Consider the following 19,750-nt stretch of genomic DNA (forward strand, 5'->3'; position numbering starts at 1 on the left):
TATGAATTTGATGACTCTAGGTACCTCATATAAGTGGAATAATGCAGCATTGTCCTTTTGTGACTGGCTTACTTTCCTCAGCCTAATAGCCTCAAGATTCATTTATGTTGGAGCATGTGACAGGATTTCTTTCCTTTTCAGGGCTGAATAATAATCCATTGTATGTATGTACTACACTTTGTTTATCCATTTGTTTAAAAAAATTTTTTTAAATTTATTCATGAGAGACACACACAGAGAGGCAGAGACACAGGCAGAGAGAGAAGCAGGCTCCACATAGGAGCCTGATGTGAGACTTGCCAGGATCATGCCCTGAGCTGAATGCAGATGCTCAACCGCTGAGCCACCCAGGCATCCCCATTTGTCTGTTGATAGACACTTGAGTTGCACCCATATTTGCCAATTGTGAATAATGCTGCTATGACCATGGTTATGCAAATACCTCTTCAAGAACCTGCTTTCAGGATGCCTAGGTGGCTCAGCAGTTGAGCGTCTGCCTTTGGCTCAAGGCATGATCTTGGGGTTCTGGGATTGAGTCCCACATGGGGCTCCCCGCAGGGAGTCTGCTTTCTCCCTCTGCCTATGTCTCTGCCTCTCTCTGTGTGTCTCTCATGAGTAAATAAATAAAATCTTAAAAAAAGAGAAAAAGAACCTGCTCTCAGTTCTTTTTCATGGAAATTGGAATTTCCATGGAAATTTCTGGGTCATATGGTAATTCTGTTTTCAATATTTTGAGGAACTGCCATACTATTTCCATAGTGGCTGCACCATTTTACATTTCCACCAGTAATGCACAGGGGTTCCAATTTTTGCACATCCTCATCTTATTTGTTTTTTTTCAATCGTAGCCATCCTGATTGGGTGTGAGGTGATATCTCATTGTAAAATTATATTCTCTTTTAATTAGAAGAACAATAAGTGAATACATTCTCATTAGACATCATTCAAATCATACTGATACAGCTGGAGCCCAATTTATCCACCATCCAATCCTGTTTCCCAGAGCTGATGGTGTGCTCAACGGGGACTCGTGTTGAGTGCCTATACTGTCCCTGACATTCTTCTAGGTGGGGAGGATACAGCAGCGAACAAAGGAAAGTCCCCACTGTTACAGTGGTTGAGGGAGGGAGCTGAGAATAAACAGACTCTGGTGACCACATCTGGGGTTGTTGTCTTCAGGGCATTCCCCTTACCACCACCTCAAGTGGCCATGCGTGGGGAGGGATAAGGAGGTGGTACAAAGGAACCAGTCCGTGTCCACAGACTAAGGCACCTCCTGTAAAAATTCCTCTACTGGGTTGTTTATCCTCCAGGACCTGTAGATACAGAGCTCAAGGTCTATGAGCTTTTCAAGAGCCTGCAACCATGTTTGAAGCCTGGAAATGATTATTGGCTCTAAAATATGAAAAGGAAGCCACAAAATAAAGGATAAATGTTTAATTAAAAGCATACAAACGTAATATTCCAACTTTATGAGTTTTTCAACTTTAGCATTTCACACATTTGAAAGTAATCTGTGGATCTGATTTTCTCACTTCTCAAGAATTTCCAATTATGAACAGATTTTTGGGAAAAAAAATCAAAGCAAATTGCAAACTAAATGAGTTCTACTCATTGACAATTTCAAAAGTGAGATTATAAAAATCCTCTCACTTTCCCCCCTCCAAACTGTGTTTAGTGTTGACAGCAGTGCATTTTAATTTGTTTGCTATCTTGGAGTTTGGGCCTTAGTTATGTTCCTTGCCAGGTTGGGTGTCTAAACATGGCCCAGGTGGGTTTTCACTAACAGAATTGTGCAAGGCAGCCATCTCATTGAACCCAGGAAAGGTTCTGTTACCCTATTTTGCCAGTTTGCAGAGCCTGAGGATGACAGGCTCCAACAGAGGCTGTTTCAAGGGCATCTTGCAGCAAAAGGAAGAGGCTTCTGCCTCTTACTGGCTAGTCATGGGCCAACTCTGATCTTGGAACCTGGCCCCAAACCTCAGCCTTCTCCATGGCTTGTCCTTGAAATAGTAAATGACTCCCTGCTGTGTTCTGATGCCCAATTTCCCAATGCTTGTGTTTCTGAGAACAGAATTCCCACTGGTCCAAACTAACAGCTCTGCTCAGCAGTGGCTACAATCATCTTTTTCCTTCTGACCTTGGTGTTCTAGGAGTGTGGCCCTCTCCCTGGGTCAGGAAGCTGGCCAATGCTCTTGGTCCAACTATGGGAGCTTCACCAGTGACCTTGTCACCTAGGAGAGACCTACATGAGTAGGAAGAAGCTTCTTTTTTAAAAAAAATTATTCATGAGAAATACAGAGAGTGGCAGAGACACTGGCAGAGGGAGAAGCAGGCTCCCTGTGGGGAGCTTGATGTGGGGCTCGATCCCAGGACTCCAGGGTCATGACCTGAGCTGAAGGCAGATGCTCAACCACTGAGCCATACAGGTTCCCCAGGAAGAAGCTTCTTATGCTCTGATCCAAGTTATTCCATCCATTTTATTATTCTCCTTGCCAGGGACAAGGACTTCATCAAGGACGCTTTGCTTTACCTCAGATAAGTATTTGCATAGTCTATACTTCTCCATCTTCAAACATCCAACCTGATTTTTAAAAGATAAAGTATTGCCTCTGAATACACACATATGTAATAAAAATGTGAAGAACGATGGGGAATGATAGTCGACAAATTCAGGATGATAGTTACTACTTCTTGGTGCTGATGGAGGGTTACTATAAATTGGTAATGAGTCATATTTTAGACTAGACACTGGGGACACAGTGTCCATTTTATTATTCTGCATACTTTTGTTATGTCAGAAATATTTGATAATAAATTTAAAAGGAAATACTTTTGCATCTGCTCCTGTGATGATTAGTCGTGTTTGTTATTCTCAGTACTTGCTGGTTCTCCTCTTAACCTCCTTTCAATCACAGGTTTTCCCTTCCCTTGTGAACCTCTGCCAGCGTCCTCCCTCTTCCCCTTGTTCTCTGAAACTTGATTGACATCCACTCTCCAAACTTGACATCTATTTTTGCTAATAACTCTCTCTTTGGGTGTTCTCCCATACGCCTCTTTATCTCCTTGGAAACTGTGTAGTCTTAAAATATCAATCTCTCTTACCTGCCACCTCTTCATTTACTGTACAGAATCATAGAATTTTAGAGCTAGAACCACCACTTGAGATCATCTATTCCAAACTTCTCATCAGGTAGAAGGGAAAAAAAGGACACTTGGAGATTTAAGTTCATCCTGAGCCATAGCAAAACCAGGATTCCAAATGAGGCTAACTTCAGGTTTCCCATAAAATTGAAAACCAGGAGAATTTCTTTGCCCCTATCCCTAGAAATGCTGTGGGAGGTGGGAGGGAGGTTGATGGACCTCTGAAATGAACACAAAAGCTAAGAGGAAAATATTTACAATTGCACCAAAAAGAATAAAATACCTAGGAATAAACTTAACCAAGGAAGTGAAAGACTTGTACTCTCAAAAACTGATGAAAGAAATTGAAGATGACACAAACAAATGAATATATTCCATGCTCACAGATTAGAATAATTAATACTGTTAAAATATCCATACTACCCAAAACAATCTACAGACTCAATGCAATACCAACAGCATTTTTCACAAAACTAGAACAAGTAATACTAAAATTTGTATAGAACCACAAAAGACCCTGAATAGCCAAAGCAATCCTGAGAAAGACAAGCAAACCATGGGTATCAGAATCTTTCAAGATATACTTCAAAGCTGTAGTGATCAAAACAGTATGGTGCTGGCACAAAAATAGTGACATAGATCAATGGAACAGAATAGAAAACCCAGAACTAAACCCACACTTACATGGTCAATTAATCCATGACAAAGGAGGCAAGAATATATAAAGGGGAAAAGACAGTCTTTTCAATAAATGGTGCTTGGAAAACTGGAGAGCTACATGTAAAAGCATAAAACTGATCACTTTTTAACATCATACACAAAAATAAACTCAAAATGGATTAAAGACCTAAATGTGAGACCTGAAATCATAAAAATCCTAGAAAAGAATACAGGCAGTAAGCTTCTCTGACATTGGCCATTGGACTAATTTTCCAGATATATTTCCCAAGGCAAGGGAAACAAAATAAAAAATTAACTATTGGGACCACATCAAAATAAAAAGCTTTTGCTCAGCAAAGGAAACCATCAATTAAAGAAAAAGGCAAGCTACTGAATGGGGGGAGACAGTTGCAAATGATATATCTAATAAGGGGTTAATATCCAAAATATATAAAGAACTTATACAACTCAATACCAAAAAAACCCCAGTCTGATTAAAAAATGGGTAGATGACCCGAATAGACATTTTTTTTCCAAAGAAGACATACAAATGGCCAGCATATCCATGAAAAGATGCTCAACATCACTAATTATTAGGGAAATGAAAATAAAAACCACAATGAGATATTACCTCACACCTATCAAAATGGCTAAAATAAAAAAGACAAGAAATAACAAGTCTTGGCAATGATGTGGAGAAAATGCAACCTGTGTACACTGTTGGTGGACATGTAAATTGGTACAGACACTGTGGAAAACAGTATGGAGTTCCCTCAAAAAATTAAAAATAGAAATATCATACAATCTAATAATTCCACTACTGGATATTTACCCAAAGAAAATGAAAACACTCATTCAAAAAGAGATACATACCCCTGCAGTTATTGCAGCATTATTTACAAGAACCAAGACATGGAAGCAACCTAAGTGTTCACTGATTGGATGGGTGGATAAAGGAGGTGTGGTGTGTATTTACAATGGAATATTATGCAGCTCTACAAAAGGATGAGATCATGCCATTTGTGACAAGGTAGATGACCTAGAGGATATTATGCTAAGTGAAATAAGCCAGGCTATAAAGACAAATACTTGATGATTCACTCATAGGTGGAATTTTTAAAAAGCAAACGAATAAACAAATCAATACAAAACAGAATCATACCTATAAGTACAAAGAACAAATGGACAGTGGCCAGCAGGGAAGGAGACAGGAAGATGGGCAAAATGGGTGAGTTGGAGACATAGGCTTTCAGTTATGGAAAGGTTGGGTCATAGGGATAAAAGATACAACACAGGCAATCTAATCAGCAGTGTTGTAATAGCATGGTATGGTGGCAGATGGTAACTACCTTTTTGGTGAACACAACAACATATAAACTTGTCAAATCACTATGTGGTATGCCCAAAACTCAAGTAACCATATGTGTTAACATTACTCAATTAAAAAAAATTAAATAAAAAATAAAAAGAAGATTAAAGTAAAATTGGGTCATTAAAGTGAATCCTAATTTAGGAAGACTGGTGTCTGTTTAAGAGAGGAGATTAGGACACAGATGTTCACGGAGGGAAGAGTACATGAAGACTAAGGGAGAAGAAGGCCATCTGCAAACCAAGGAGAGGTCTCAGAAGAAACTAGCCCTGACAACACCTTGATGTCAGACTTCTAGCCTAAAGAATTGTGAGAAATTAAATTTCTGGGTAAAAAAAAAAAAAGATTTTATTTATTTATTCATGAGAGACACAGAGAGAGGGGCAGAGACACAGGTAGAGGGAGAAGCAGGCTCCCTGAGGGGACCCTGATGCGGGACTCAATCCCAGGGCCCCGGGATCATGCCCTGAGCCAAACGGAGACACTCAACTGCTGAGCCATCCAAGTGCCCCTAAATTGTTGTTCAAGCCAAACAACAAAAAAACCAAAAACCTGAGAGGAAAATCTTAGTGAGGGAGAAGGTAGTTGGTGGTTGAATGCTTCTCTCTCTCCCTTCCTCCCTCCCTCCCTCTCTCTCTCTCCCTCTCTCCCTCTCTCTCTCCCCCTTGGCAGCCTAGAGCAGAAGAGGGCCAGATATCTAGAGTGAGGTCATATTGTTTCATTTCTCTCCTTCACATTACTGTGGGAAGATTGCTTATTCCTTATTGCCACTGGGTAGAGAGAAGTTAAATTTCTGGGTAAAAAAAAAAAAAGATTTTATTTATTTATTCATGAGAGACACAGAGAGAGGGGCAGAGACACAGGTAGAGGGAGAAGCAGGCTCCCTGAGGGGACCCTGATGCGGGACTCAATCCCAGGGCCCCGGGATCATGCCCTGAGCCAAACGGAGACACTCAACTGCTGAGCCATCCAAGTGCCCCTAAATTGTTGTTCAAGCCAAACAACAAAAAAACCAAAAACCTGAGAGGAAAATCTTAGTGAGGGAGAAGGTAGTTGGTGGTTGAATGCTTCTCTCTCTCCCTTCCTCCCTCCCTCCCTCTCTCTCTCTCCCTCTCTCCCTCTCTCTCTCCCCCTTGGCAGCCTAGAGCAGAAGAGGGCCAGATATCTAGAGTGAGGTCATATTGTTTCATTTCTCTCCTTCACATTACTGTGGGAAGATTGCTTATTCCTTATTGCCACTGGGTAGAGAGAAGTGACATCTTTGTGATGTTGAGTCTACCTGTCAAAACACATGATATGCTTTTTCACGGGTTCCAGTCTTTTTTCTTTTGTTCTTCAACAGAGTTTTAAAGTTTTCTTTATACAGGTCTTGTACCTTTATTTTGGTTAAATTTATTCCCATATATTATGTTATTTTATTGTTGAAAGAGAAGATTCTAAAAGCTTCCTGAGAGAAAGAGAATCACCTACAAGAAACAATAAATATGTTGACATCAGACTTCTCAATGTCAAACTGGATGCAAGATAACAATGGAGTATTTCAGAGGACTTAGAACTTTTCAAACCCTAGAATTATTCTGTGCATTTTAACTGTTATTAAATGTGACCACGAAGGACACCTGGGTGACTCAGTCAGTTATGTGTCTGCCTTTGGCTCAGGTCACGATCTTGAGGTCCTGGGACCACATCAAGCTCTCTGCTCAGCAGGGAGTCTGGTTCTCTCTCTCCCTCTTCTGTGATCTCTCTTTCTCTTGGTCTCTCCCAAATAAATAAATACATAAACTTAAAAAAATGTGGCCATGAATTAAAAATATTGTCAGGCATATATATCCTCAAAAAGTTTACCACAACAATACCTTCTTTGAAACCATTTAACAAATTATTTATTCAGTGGCTTCCCTGGGGACTATATAAGCATTTTAATTTAAAACAATCTAGTTTGGATGGATAATAACTTAATTTCAATAGTTTACAAAACTTTTGCTCCAGTATACCTTCATTCCTTAACTCCTTCTTTATACTATTATTATTGTGTGAATTACATCTTTAGGTATTATAAGCCAATCAATGAAGTTTTATAATTGGTACTTTATGCAGTTGTTTTTAAATGACATAGGAGAAGAAAAGAATTAAAACAAAAATACACTTATATTGTCTTCTATATTTATGTATATAGTTACCTCCCCTGCTGCTCTTTATTTCTTCATGTGTACTCAAGATACTGTCTGGTGTCCCTTCGTATCAGCCTTAAGGATTCCCTTTAGCATTTCTGAACAGATCTTCTAGTGACAAGTTATCTGTATTGTTTGTCTGGGAATATCTTAATTTCTCCTTCACTTTTGAAGGAGAATTTGGCTGCATATAGAATTGATGGCCTTTTTCTTTCAACCCTTTGAAGATATCATTCCACTGTCTTCTACCTCCATGATTTCTGATAAAAAGTCAGCTGTTAATCTTATTGAAGCTCACTTGTATGAGAAATAGTTTTCTTTATGCTATTTTCAAGATTTTTTTGCCCTTGACTTTCACTAGTTGAACTATGATGTGTTTAGGTGTGGATCTATTTGAATTATTTTACTTGGAGTTTTTCAAGCTTCTTGGATGTGTACATTAGGTGTTTTCATCAATTCAGGAAGTCTTTAGTCATTATTTTTTCAAGTATTCTTTATTCTCTTTATTTTTCTCTTTTTCTGGGGCTCAAATTAGGTGTATATTGCTATCCTTGATGGTACCTTACAGGTCTCTGAGGCCCTGTTTTTCTTTCTTTATTTTTTTAGTCTTTTGTTTAGACTGGATAATCTCTATTAACCTATCTTCAAATTTGCTGATTCTTTCTTTGGACAGCTCAAATTTACTAGTTAGTCCCTTTAGTGAATTTTTCATTTCAATAATTGTACTTTTCAGCTCCAGAATTCCTTTTCAATTTTTTTGGGGGTAATTTTGTTGTTGATTTTGCTATTTGGTAAGACACTGTTTCATACTTTCCTTTAATTTTTTTTAAAGATTTATTTATTTGAGCAAGGCAGAATGAGTGGGAGGGAGGGGCAGATGCAGAGGGACAAGGAGACTCCCCACTGAGCACAGAGTCCAATGTAGGGCTTGATTCTAGGACCCCAGGATCATGACCTGAGCCAAAGGCAGACGCTTAACTGACTGAGCCACCGAGGTGCTCCTCCTTTAATTCTTAAGACATGGCATCCTTTAGTTCTTTTTTTTTTAATTTTTTTAAACTTTTATTTATTTATGATAGTCACAGAGAGAGAGAGAGAGAGAGAGAGAGAGAGAGAGGCAGAGACATAGGCAGAGGGAGAAGCAGGCTCCATGCACTGGGAGCCTGATGTGGGATTCGATCCTGGGTCTCCAGGATCACGCCCTGGGCCAAAGGCAAGCGCCAAACCACTGTGCCACCCAGGGATCCCCCCTTTAGTTCTTTAAACATATTTATAATAGCTGATTTCAAGTCTTTGTCTACTAAGTTAAACATCTGTGCTCCCTCAGTGATATTTTTAGTTGGCTGTATATTTTACTGTGTATATGGCATTATTTTCTGTTTCTTTGCAGAGCTTGTAAATTTTTGTGTAAAGTTAGACATTTAAAATAATATATGGTAACAACCTAAAATCAGATTCCCTCTCCCAGGTTTGTTGTTGTCGCTGTTTTTTATTATTATTTTTTAAAGATTTTATTTATTTATGAGAGACAGAGAGAAAGAGAGAGAGACACACACACAGGCAGAGGGAGAAGCAGGCTCCATACAGGGTGTCTGACATGGGACTCGATCCTGGGTCTTCAGCTGAAGGTGGTGCTAAACTGCTGAGCCAGCCGGGTTGCCCTATTATTGTTTTTCCTGTGGCTGCTTATTTGCTTAGTGAATTTCCTAAATGATTTCTGTTAATTCTATGTTCCTTGTAGTGTGCAGCTCTTGACTTCTCTGCTAGCCTTTATTATTTTTTTCTTACAGTTCTTAGTTTTAAGTCTGGTTTTCTAGGGTTCACTCTTCATTCAGTATAATTTGGTGGTGAACCAGGGATTGGTCCAAAGACTTCCCTAAATGCCTTCTCTATGTGTCTCCTACTCTTTGACAAGGGGAGCTATCTCTGAAGGCACACATCAAACTTCAGTTTACCAAACAGCTTTAGCTCGCTCATCCTGACTACACAGGGCCTGAAGGTCAGCCAGAGGTAAGCGACTGGGGCCTCCTTCTTTCTGAGGTCTTTCCCAAGTATACACACTGTGCAGCCTTCTAGATCCCCAGGAATGCATTGGAGCTTTTCAAAGTTCTCTATGATTTTCTAGTTATCCAGAGTTTACTCTTAAACTTTTGTTGGTGTTGGCCAGATCCTTGTTTCCTCTAACCAAAATCACACGCTTTGGTAGCTGATGTGTTGCCAGCAGATTGCTATTGTTTTTGGTAGTGCCCTAAATATAGTTTTTATTCCCCCCCTGAGCCAAGCTGTAACCACAGCACTTTGGCAATGAAGGTTTTCCAGGTAGCTGCAAAAGTGGACAAAATAATGACTGTGCTCTAGGGATGGGGCTCTTAACAGAGCTCCAAAAGAAGTTAGTCCTCTCCTTTAGCTTTGAGACTGTTGATGTTTCATGGCTACTGGGCCACCAAGCTGCGTAGAGAGAGAGGATAAGAATAACCCCAAGTTAAAATGTGACAAGCACCACTGTCTTATTGAAGTTCAGTAATTTCTCTTGGATTGATGATTCCCAGTTCATTTGGTGGCTTTGGCACCTTTCCAAAATTCTGAAATGGTTGGCTTTAGTTGTTTTGCCAGTATTTTTGTTGTTTTTATAGGAGAGTGGTTCACCAAGGTCCTCACTTTACCATTCCAGAAGCCAATCTCCCTTGAAAGCATTTTTAAAGGAGAAGCACTTCAGCAAGATGGGAAATGAATCCAGGATGAAGCAATAAGTTATACAAAGTAAAAAAGAGAATATAACTTAGAAAAATGTAATGTTACTTAAATTAGCAATGTGTCTCTCCTGAAAAACATGTATATATTACAGATAACTTAGAAGTATAACACACTAGACTGGAAGCATGGTTGGCGGGAGGGGAATAGGGAACTGGTGGGAGGAGAAAAGACTGGAGGGTAATGGAATGTGTCTTGCTTAAAGAAACATCTAGAGCTGTCAAGGTTAAGAAATTGACAGGGGAAAGAGTAAATATAAGGATCATGATACATTAGGGTTAACCATGTGAAGGGCATAAATAGAACGTATTATTTTCTACAGAATAATTTGATCTTGGCAACAGAAAGCAGAAAAATCCAGGGAAAGGAAACTTTCCACTATTCCAAAGGTGGAAAGGAGTAGAAAGAAAGTACAATAAATAGAAAACACAAAATGATTCAGCAGAAATGTGTCCTAAAGTAAAGTTAATAAATAAAAGTGAGGATGTATCAGACTCACAGATCAAAATATGGAGGCTTTCTGATTAGATATAAAACCAAGACACAATAATATATTGTTAGCAAGGACCATATAAGCAAAATTGGAAAACCAAATGTCAAAAAAGCCTGGCACATTAGGGAAAGAAATAACTCCAGGGTAGCAATTTTAACATCAGAAGAAAAAACGAATTTAGGGTAAAAATAAGGGACACATGGAGAGGTTCTATACTAAGAAGGAATAATAAATCAAAAATAAATACCAATCATAAGCAAATATGCACCCAGCAATGTAGCCTCAAAATACATTTAAAAAAAAATCGCTAACATGGGGAAATGGTTATAACAATAATTATATTTGGAGGTCTTAGCACAACTCCCAGAGTATGATACCACAAGCAGACCCAAAATAACCAGGATAGAATAACTGACTAATACAATCAATAATCTTGAGCTAAAACATGTGCACATTTGATACACATACCTTTTTATACCTAACAAATAAAGGAAATCTCCCAAAAGATGATATTAGTTACATTTTCCAACTATAATGAAATAAAGATACAATCTAGTAAAAACAGAACATTTAAGAATCCCATATTCCTAGAAAAAAATGATATCTTTGGGCTAAAGAAGAAATGACAAGAAAAATCATGAAATACTTGGAACTGAATTGCAATGTCAAAGTTTGTACTAATGCAAAACATAAGGGTAATGAATATTTTTGACGTTTATTAGAAAGCAAGAAATGCTTGGAACAAAAGAGGTGAGTGTGTAACCCAAGGGGGAAAAGGTAACAGAGTAAACTCACAAAAACAAGAAGAAAGGAAGCAACCAAACAACAAAGCTAACGCAGAAATGAAGAAAACAAAAACAACGGACAAAATTAACAAAACCCAAAACACGTCTTTTGACAACTCTAAACATAAATCTCTGATAAGAGTAGCTAAGCAAAAAGGACCATGTTCAGCTAAGTGTGGCATATTTTTTGTTCATGCTTGTCAACTTAGAGTTGCCAGAGAGCTGTTTCTCCTCTCAGAAAAGAAGAGGCGTAGGCCGAGCCCCTAGAGGAGGTGAAGCCTATGCCCGGGGAAAGCAAAGACTTCTCCAGACATTCTGTGCAGATTTCCACCTGCAAGGGAATCTGGGAAGGTAAGCATTTCACTTGAACACACTTGCTGCCAGGAACACAATTTGGGTAGAAGAGAGAGAAGAATGCATGTTGAGTAGGCAAGCACAAGTTTATGTCTCGACAATATACCAATGCATTTGAAAACGGGTAAAAAAAATATACAAAAATGTAAAATGTCATATGGACAGAGAGCTAACTGTAGAAGAGCTTGCATAGAGGAAAACTTATTCTACTGACAGCTGGCTACAAACAGTTCTACCATTCGTTGACCAGCGGACTCTTACATGAGTTGCATAGAAAATAGAAAATATAAAGGCGAGGCTGGTATAACCATAAAGGCAAAACTAGTGAAGGAAAGTGAAAGGAAAGAAAAAGCAAAGTGAACATTTATGTAGAAATCTTCTCTTCAGCCGAGTCCATCAATGCATTTTTTTTAAAAATAATTTATCAGGATCCAATAAGGGTCAGCTAAGAATTAACAGTTAGTGTGAAACTTACCACCCAAATGGACTAGAGAAGAAAAATCACGTGACCTTCTCAAAAGATGCAGGAAATTCTTGATAAAGCTTGTGATGTAAATGGCATGAAAATGAAGAAGGGAAGTTTTTTTTTTTTTAAACTTAATAAAACTTTCAGCAGACATCATATTTAAAACTTTAGATGTGTTCTTTTCAAGGTATGGAGTGAAATGAAAATGGTTGCTTTAGCATTACTAGTCAAGATGGTATTAGAAACCCTGGCTAACACACTTCCTGCCTAGATGGTTGCAGTGGTCTGCCCGAAACAGACTGCCTGTCCCCGGAAAGCTCCCCCAACTCAGACCCATTGCTCACAAGGCAAACGGCAAGAGAGGGTTAAAAACTTACATTTGTCTCTAGTGGCTGGTAAAACCTTCCCAGAAGCTGTGTGATGTTCAGAGGAAGGACCATGGGATTTGCAGGGGTCAGATCCATGCTCAAGCCACACTCTACCACCTAAGAGTTGTGATGCTGGGCAACTAGGTCAAGCAATCTCTCGAGACTCAGTTTCCCCTGCTGTAAAATGAGCATCCGTGCTGTGAGAATTATAAGCATTACCGTACACAGGTGTTAGGCCCAGAGAGGGGAGGTACGGTTCAACCTCTGAGAGCTCCCCTTCCCATAGGTTGGCAGTTAGGGCATCCAGAATCTGGATCCAGTCTGTGTCTCCAACCTTGTTTCCCTCATAAAAAATTCACCTGCTGGGACGCCTGGGTGGCTCAGTGGTTGAGCATCTGCCTTGGGCTCAGGGTGTGGTCCTGGGGTCCTGGGATCAAGTCCCACATCGGGCTCCCCTCAGGGAGCCTGCTTCTTCCTCTGCCTGTGTCTCTGCCTTATTGATTATAAATAAATAAAATCTTTATTATTATTTTTTAAAGATTTTATTTATTCATGAGAGACACAGAGAGAGAGACAGAGACAGAGACAGAGACAGAGTCCCTGCAGGGAGCCTAATGTGGGACTTGATCCCAGGACCCCGGGATCATGACCAGAGCGGAAGGCAGACGCTCAGCCCCTGAGCCACCCAGGCGTCCCTACCACACTAGGATTAAGTGTTCTGTACAACTCACTTGGAAAATAATAGTCTAAATAAGCCTGAGTATAAAGGTTAATGGCTTACTCAGTTTGCTTTCCTCTTAGATGGAACCAGGATGTGTTAGGACTGGGGCACCTGGGTGGCTCCGTGGTTGAGCATCTGCCTTCTGCTCAGGTCATGATCCCGGGGTCCTGGAATCCTGTCCTGCATCGGGCTCCCTGCAGGGACCTCTGCCTGTGTCTCTGCCTCTCTCCCTGTGTGTCTTTCATGAAAAAATAAATAAAATCTTTTAAAAAATAATAAGTGTGTTTTGTTATTCATGGTGGGCCTCTCAGAGTGCACCGGTGGTTATGCTAAGGAGGTGAGGCAGAGGCAGTATGGTGGGAGGGCAAAGCGGGGGTGGGGGGGTGAGGGGGGTGGGCCGGCAGAAAGACCAACTGTGTGGTTAGAAGTCTGGGGCTTTGAGCCTTGTGAAATCAGCCTGACATCCGGGGAGGAGAGGGGGACGGAAGATGGAATGAAGTCTGAGATTCAAAGAATCATGGGGTCCGTAAAGAAGCCCCAGGAAAAGCCAAGGACACTGAAGCTTGGTGCCCCCCTCCCCCGCCCCCGATTGGCAGCACTCCGTGCACTGTTGGACATCAATGTTCTAAGAGCTAGCTGTGCTTCGACTCCTCAGGGCTGGGGGGGTGGGTGACCTGACCCTTCACAAAGGGTCAAGTTTGATCCTCCTAAACTTGCCCCACACGTGTTTTCTTTTGGTTGATTCTTTTATGTTTTTTTTTTTTTAATTAAGTATAATCTCTATGCCCAACATGGGGCTCACACTTATGACTAACCGAGCCAGCCAGGTGCCCCTTTTTCTCTGGTTCTGAGGTGTACTCTTTGGCTGTAACAAAACTGTAAGTGTAAGTGTGACCACTGCAGAGTGACAGGGAACAGACCCGTGACTGTTTAGGACCAGGGAGGAGGAAGGATTACAAAGGGGCCAGGAGGAAATTTCAGGGGTGATGGCTAGACTCACTACCCTGACTGTGGTGATATGGCTTCATAGGCGTGTATGTGTATAGATGTCAACGGGTATCAAGTTGTACTCTTTGAATATGTGTGTTTTGTTATATGTAAATAATACTTCAATAAAGCTGATAAAAAAAAAATCTCAGTGTAGTCCTCACCTGTCAGATCCCTGTCTAGAACCTTCCACGGTTCACCCAAAGTGTACAGAATCAAGGGCTTCCATGACGTGGCCCTAGGCTCTTTCCCCAGCCTTGTCTGCACTGCGCTACATGCTTTTTGCTCCAGCCAAACTGTATTTCTTGCCTTTCCCCGAGGCACCACCCTCTCTCTACCCATTAACTTGGCCTAAATGTCATCCCCATGAAATCTTCCTCGAATTATTGAGTCAGGAATGATCTGTCTTTTTTTTTTTTTTTTTTAAACACCTACGATGCTCTTGGCGTGGCTTTCTCCACGATGTCCTGTAAACCTCCCCCCCTGAGACCATCAGCTTCTTGAGGGGAGGGATTATGCGTTTGATTTATTCTTGGGTTCCCCACAACCGGGAGCATAATTCTTCACACATGGGGGGTTGTCACCTATTAACAAAGGGGCCCCAACGTGAATTTCTCAGTATCCTCCCCCTTAAAATCTTTCAGATCCTTCAATTCTCACATCACTTGGCCTCCTCCTCCTCCTTCCTTCTTCAGGTCAAACCACACTTACTTAAATCCTTTCTTACACCCAAATCCTGTCCATTTTCCTTTTGTTTACATGAGGAGGGGACACACCTGTGTTTTTATTTTAATATTATTGCATGTTCTGTGTAGTAAGTTTTGCCTACATCCCAGGAAATCTCTGGTGATAGCTGCCTTCAATCTTAATACTGAATTTCCCTCCTTTTCTCCTGTTACTTAGCCATTGAACATGGTGGTTAAAGTCTCAGGCTCTGGTGCCACCAGGCTGCATCTGAGTCCCAGCTCTGCCACTTCCTTGCTGTTGACCTCCAGCAAGTTGCAGAGCTGTCACTGTGTCATCTGTAAATTGGAGGTGAAGATTGCATTAAAAATACAGATTTCTGGGGCACCTGGGTGGCTCAATTTGCTAAGCATCTGCCTTTGGCTCAGGTCATGATCTCAGGGTCCTGAGATCAAGCCCTGGGTCGGGCTCCCTGCTCAGGGGGCAGCCTGCTTCTGCCTCTGCCCCTCCCCCTGGCTCATGCTCGTTCTCTTTCTCTTGCAAAAATAAAATAGTTAAAAAAGCCCAGATTTCTGGGCCTCAGCCAGGAGGTTCTGATGGACCTAGAACCCTAGGCACCTCACCAAACAAAGCCAGCTGCCCCCTCTGCCACCTAGAGACATTGAATCATCTTGGATACGCTCAGATGACCTGGATGCACAGCCGGGCTTTGGGGACTATGGCACAGCAGAAAATGATCAAAATTTGGGCTAAGGAGATTAGGGCTCTGGTGGTGTTTCTGCTGGTGCCCGAATGTGTGACTTTTCTGAGACTCTGTCTTCTCATTTGTAACCTGCAGATACTGAATTTGACGTAGCCATGGGGTTGTTGGCAGGGGTGGGGAATTGCTAAAGCCATTTATGTGGGGAAGCTGGCTTACCGTGCAAGGAGGAACACAGACCTTGCAATGAGATAGGCCTGGGTGTGATTCCACTTTTGATACTGTGCTAGACCTTGCTTGCTGACCATCCAACACTTAGCCCCCTCCTCTTCCTCACACAACCCTGATTTTGCTTGGGATGTAAGCGTGCCTGGTGGAAAATATTCCTACCTCCCAGACTCCTTTGCAGTTCTGGGTGGCCACATATTGTGGTTCACTCAGAAATCTGCTGAGGGTTTCTGGGAAGGCATTCATTCCTGTTTCTCCCTCTTCTTCCTGCCTGGAACATGGGTGAGATGCCTGGAGGTGCAGCAGTCATCTTGTTATCATGAGTGTACAGACATGGGATCTACAAGCTGAAGGTGATGGAACAGAGGGATGAAAAGATTTAGGTCCCTGGCAGTATTATGGAGCCACTGTACCATCTCTGGACCACCTAACCCTAGACTTCTTATGTGAGAAAAACGAATCCCTAATTATTTAAGGCAGAGGTAATTTTTTGTTGATCATTTATACCCTAACTCTTAGAAGACATTGAAAAAGAATCCATTTCTAGAACCATGTCTGACCCAGCTAGGAGACATTTTTGCAATTGTAAAATGAGACCCTTCTAAATCCAATATCCTATACTTACCTGATTATAAGGTAGAAGACTTTGTCTCTGGCATCTGGCTTCTGGAATAAAGGACCTTTTCCTGGGAGGATGGGAGGGTTTGAGAAGTCACCGTGCTGAGTGGCTAAGCACAGGCACAAATGTGGACCGCCTGTGGCATCCCAACCCTACAGAGGCTGCTGCACCCCAATCAAGCAGATGCAAGCCATCTCCGTGAAATCGTGCCAGGTGGAGCATGCAAGGTATGCATCCAAAGACATGAACCTGCCCTTGCTCTGCTGTACGTATGGAAGACAATTCTAGGGATCGTACCCCTCCCTGGTGACACATACACTTGAGAGTCAGAATGAAAACCTATTACCCTATGTCCCTTCCCCCCCAACACATAGTGCAGGGCCCATCTTTGCTCTGATTGGAAACCCAGGCTCCAGGGTGTGTGTGTGGGCACCTGTGTGTCAGTGGCAGGAGAGAGAAAAGAGTGTTGGTTTTCATTGCCATTCTCACCTGCCCACAGCATGGCTTCTATAAGATCAGGCTCATGCTTTTAGGACCCATAGGAACACACATGACTCACCAAACAAAGCCAGCTGCCCCCTCTGCCACCTGTCTTCCTGGCACTGCCGGTGTAATTTGAGCACTCCAGCCGTGGCTGAAACCAACAGCACCAGAATCAGTACCAGTAACCTCTTGGAAACCTTACACACCAAAATAGGGTGAATACAAAGGGCAATTTTTTTTTTTTAGCAAATATATTTTTCCTCCATTATTTAAAAAAAGATTACAGCAAAAAGTTAAATCTCCTTTTACCGTAAAAGTAAAGAAAATCATGCAATGAGATGATCCCGTAGGGCTTCTGCGTAGACTTGTTTCCTCTCTCTCCAGGCTGCCCTGCAGCCCCAGGCAGGACTCGGGATTCATCCTGAGCAGGTGAGTTTTTGCCCAGCACTAGCCCCATCCCCATGCCTTCCCAGATCAGCACATCTTGATCTTCTGTCTGCCCATCTATTCTGAGTACTCCTCCCTCATGGCCTTCACAAGCCAGTCCCGTTCTGTCCCCTGCTCAGAGTCGCTCGTGTCACTGGCCTCCATGACCAGCAGTTTCGAGTAGTTTATTTTCTGCTCTTGGGGTAGTCTGGACTGGATGGATAGGAGCAAGGCCAGCCAGAGCAGCAGGAGCACGCAGCAGGCCCGATACAGCACAGCCAGGCTGAAGTACATCACCACAAAGCCCCCCACGAAGCTGCCCAGGCTGGACCCGCCCCCGAAAATGTGGCCTCGGAACATGGCACCCAGAGGTCTCTCTGTCCTGGGAGTGGCCAGGTCCTCCACTGAGGCCTTGACTGCCCACCACAGAGCCCCGTTGCTGACGGCGCTCAAGATCTGGGCCGGGAGGGCGGCCCACCAGCTCCAGAGGAACGAGTAGTAGAGCAGCTGGGCCGCTAGGCAGCCCAGGCCCAGCCCCACGGTGCCCATCCTCGACAGTTTCCTAAGCAACGTCGTTTTGAACGGATGCAATAGAATTTCCCCCAGCAAGCCCAGGGCCACCGAGAAGCCCATGACCAGTTCGCTGCTCCCATGGTCTTTCATGTGCCAAAACAGAAAGTTCTGCACCGCGCTGGTGGCGGCTCCTACGAGAAACACGGTGAAGGTGAGGAGAATGAGGCGGGGGTCGCCTCCTACCAGCGACAGCGCCTTGACGGTTTTGTAGCTGGGCTCCGGTCGCCGGCAGATGGGGACAGGAAAGGCAATGCTCACCAGTAAAGCCAGGGTGCTGACCACCGAGTAGCCGTAGAAGTGCAACACGCCCCGTGGGCCACTTGTCGCCACGAAGCATTCCAGCTGTCCCGCGGCGGCTGCGATGCCGCACACACCTGCCGACAGGCCCAGCAGCCTCCAGATCCACAGGCTTCCGTAGCGGTCGGTGGCATCCACGAAATCCAGGTACTCGTAGAGGCTGTCGTCGGCCACCTGCTCCAGGGGGGCCGTCAGCAGCTCCCAGAACACCACGGACCCCAGGGAGAGGAGGAAGGTCCCCCGCAGCCCTTCCAAGGAGAGGCCCAGCGCCCCCGCGTCCCCCTTGGCTGCTGACGAGTTGGCTGGACTTCCCGGGGCTGTGCCCCCAGCAAGCAGAGGGGGTGCGGTCCTGCCCACCTTAGAAGCACCTGCCGTGGCGGTGTCCCTCACCCCTGAAGCCACGGGAGGGAGAACTCGGGCTGTGGTCCCGGCTCCTTCCACGGAGCCCTCGGCGGAGCCGGGTGGACGTCCGGCCGGGGCGTGGACACCGCCAGCAGGTGCGCGCCTGAGGCCAGGGGCGCCCTCCGCCCGGGGGATCGGGGCGGCCGCGGGGGGCAGGGCGGTGGCGCGGGCGCCGCGGCTGGCGCTGCAGGGAGGGTCTGCGGGAGCCTCGGCCCGCGGCGGCACCAGCGCCATCAACAGGCTGGCCCCCGCCGAGCCGAGCAGCGAGCCCGTCAGGAGCGCCCTCCTTTTGCGGTAGCTTTTGGCCAGGAAGGCCCAGAAGGGGGCCCAGAGGGCGGCGACCAGGTGCTTGGCCCCCATCAGGACGCCCACCCAGGGCGCGGCCAGGCCCAGCTGCCTCAGGTAGAGGGTCAGGAACGGGGTCACGCAGGCGTCCCGGACCCCGCACACCAGGTGGAACAGCCTGGCCACCCCCAGCGCCCTGCTGACGTCCCACTGCGGGTTGGCGCTCATGGCGGCCCGGCTCCGGCAGTCCCGGGCGGGCGGGGGCCGAGCAGGCGCGGGGCGGCCGCGGGGCCACGGCCCGGAGAGGGGCGCGGGGCGCGGGGCGCGGGGCGCGGGGCGTCGGGCGCGGGGCGTCGCCTCCGGCCTCGGGCGGCACCGCGGTCTCCGGGCCAACGGCCGCCCCCGCCCCACCCCCGCCCCACCCCCGCCGCGTCCGGCTGCCGGCCCGGAAGTGGCCCCGCCCCCGGGAGCCGCACCTGCGGGCGTGGGGTGGGGGCGGGGCCGGCGCACCTGAGGCTGCACCTGCGGTCCCCGGGCGTGAGCGCGCGTGCGCCCGGGTGGGGCCTGTGCCTGGGGGTGCGCTCCAGGCTAGGGCCCGGGGCGCCCGCACACCTGAGTTAGGTCCCTGGGCTGCCTCGGGCAAGGAAAACTGGGGGGCCGTGGGGGGAGCGGGAATGGGATTCGTGAGAGGGGCCCCCTCCTCCGTCAAGGACCGCCCCGTTACCTTCAGGGACCATCCCTGTCCACCCCCACTGACAAACCCCACCCCTTCCCCCACCTCATT

At 44.8% G+C, this 19,750-nt stretch overlaps 1 protein-coding gene across 1 annotated transcript; it reads right to left on the bottom strand.

Moving 5' to 3' along the window:
• Nucleotides 1–13,241: 13,241 nt before the first annotated feature.
• Nucleotides 13,242–19,297, bottom strand: MFSD6L (major facilitator superfamily domain containing 6 like). The gene is made up of 2 exons (XM_072730331.1): nt 17,293–19,297; nt 13,242–17,134 (listed from the first exon to the last, which is right to left on the bottom strand). The coding sequence occupies exon 1, from the start codon at nt 19,192–19,194 to the stop codon at nt 17,488–17,490; it is 1,707 nt and encodes a 568-aa protein (XP_072586432.1). The 5' UTR covers nt 19,195–19,297; the 3' UTR covers nt 13,242–17,134; nt 17,293–17,487.
• Nucleotides 19,298–19,750: the final 453 nt, after the last annotated feature.

This window comes from Vulpes vulpes, chromosome 12 (assembly GCF_048418805.1).
Source record: "Vulpes vulpes isolate BD-2025 chromosome 12, VulVul3, whole genome shotgun sequence".
NCBI lineage: Eukaryota > Metazoa > Chordata > Mammalia > Carnivora > Canidae > Vulpes > Vulpes vulpes.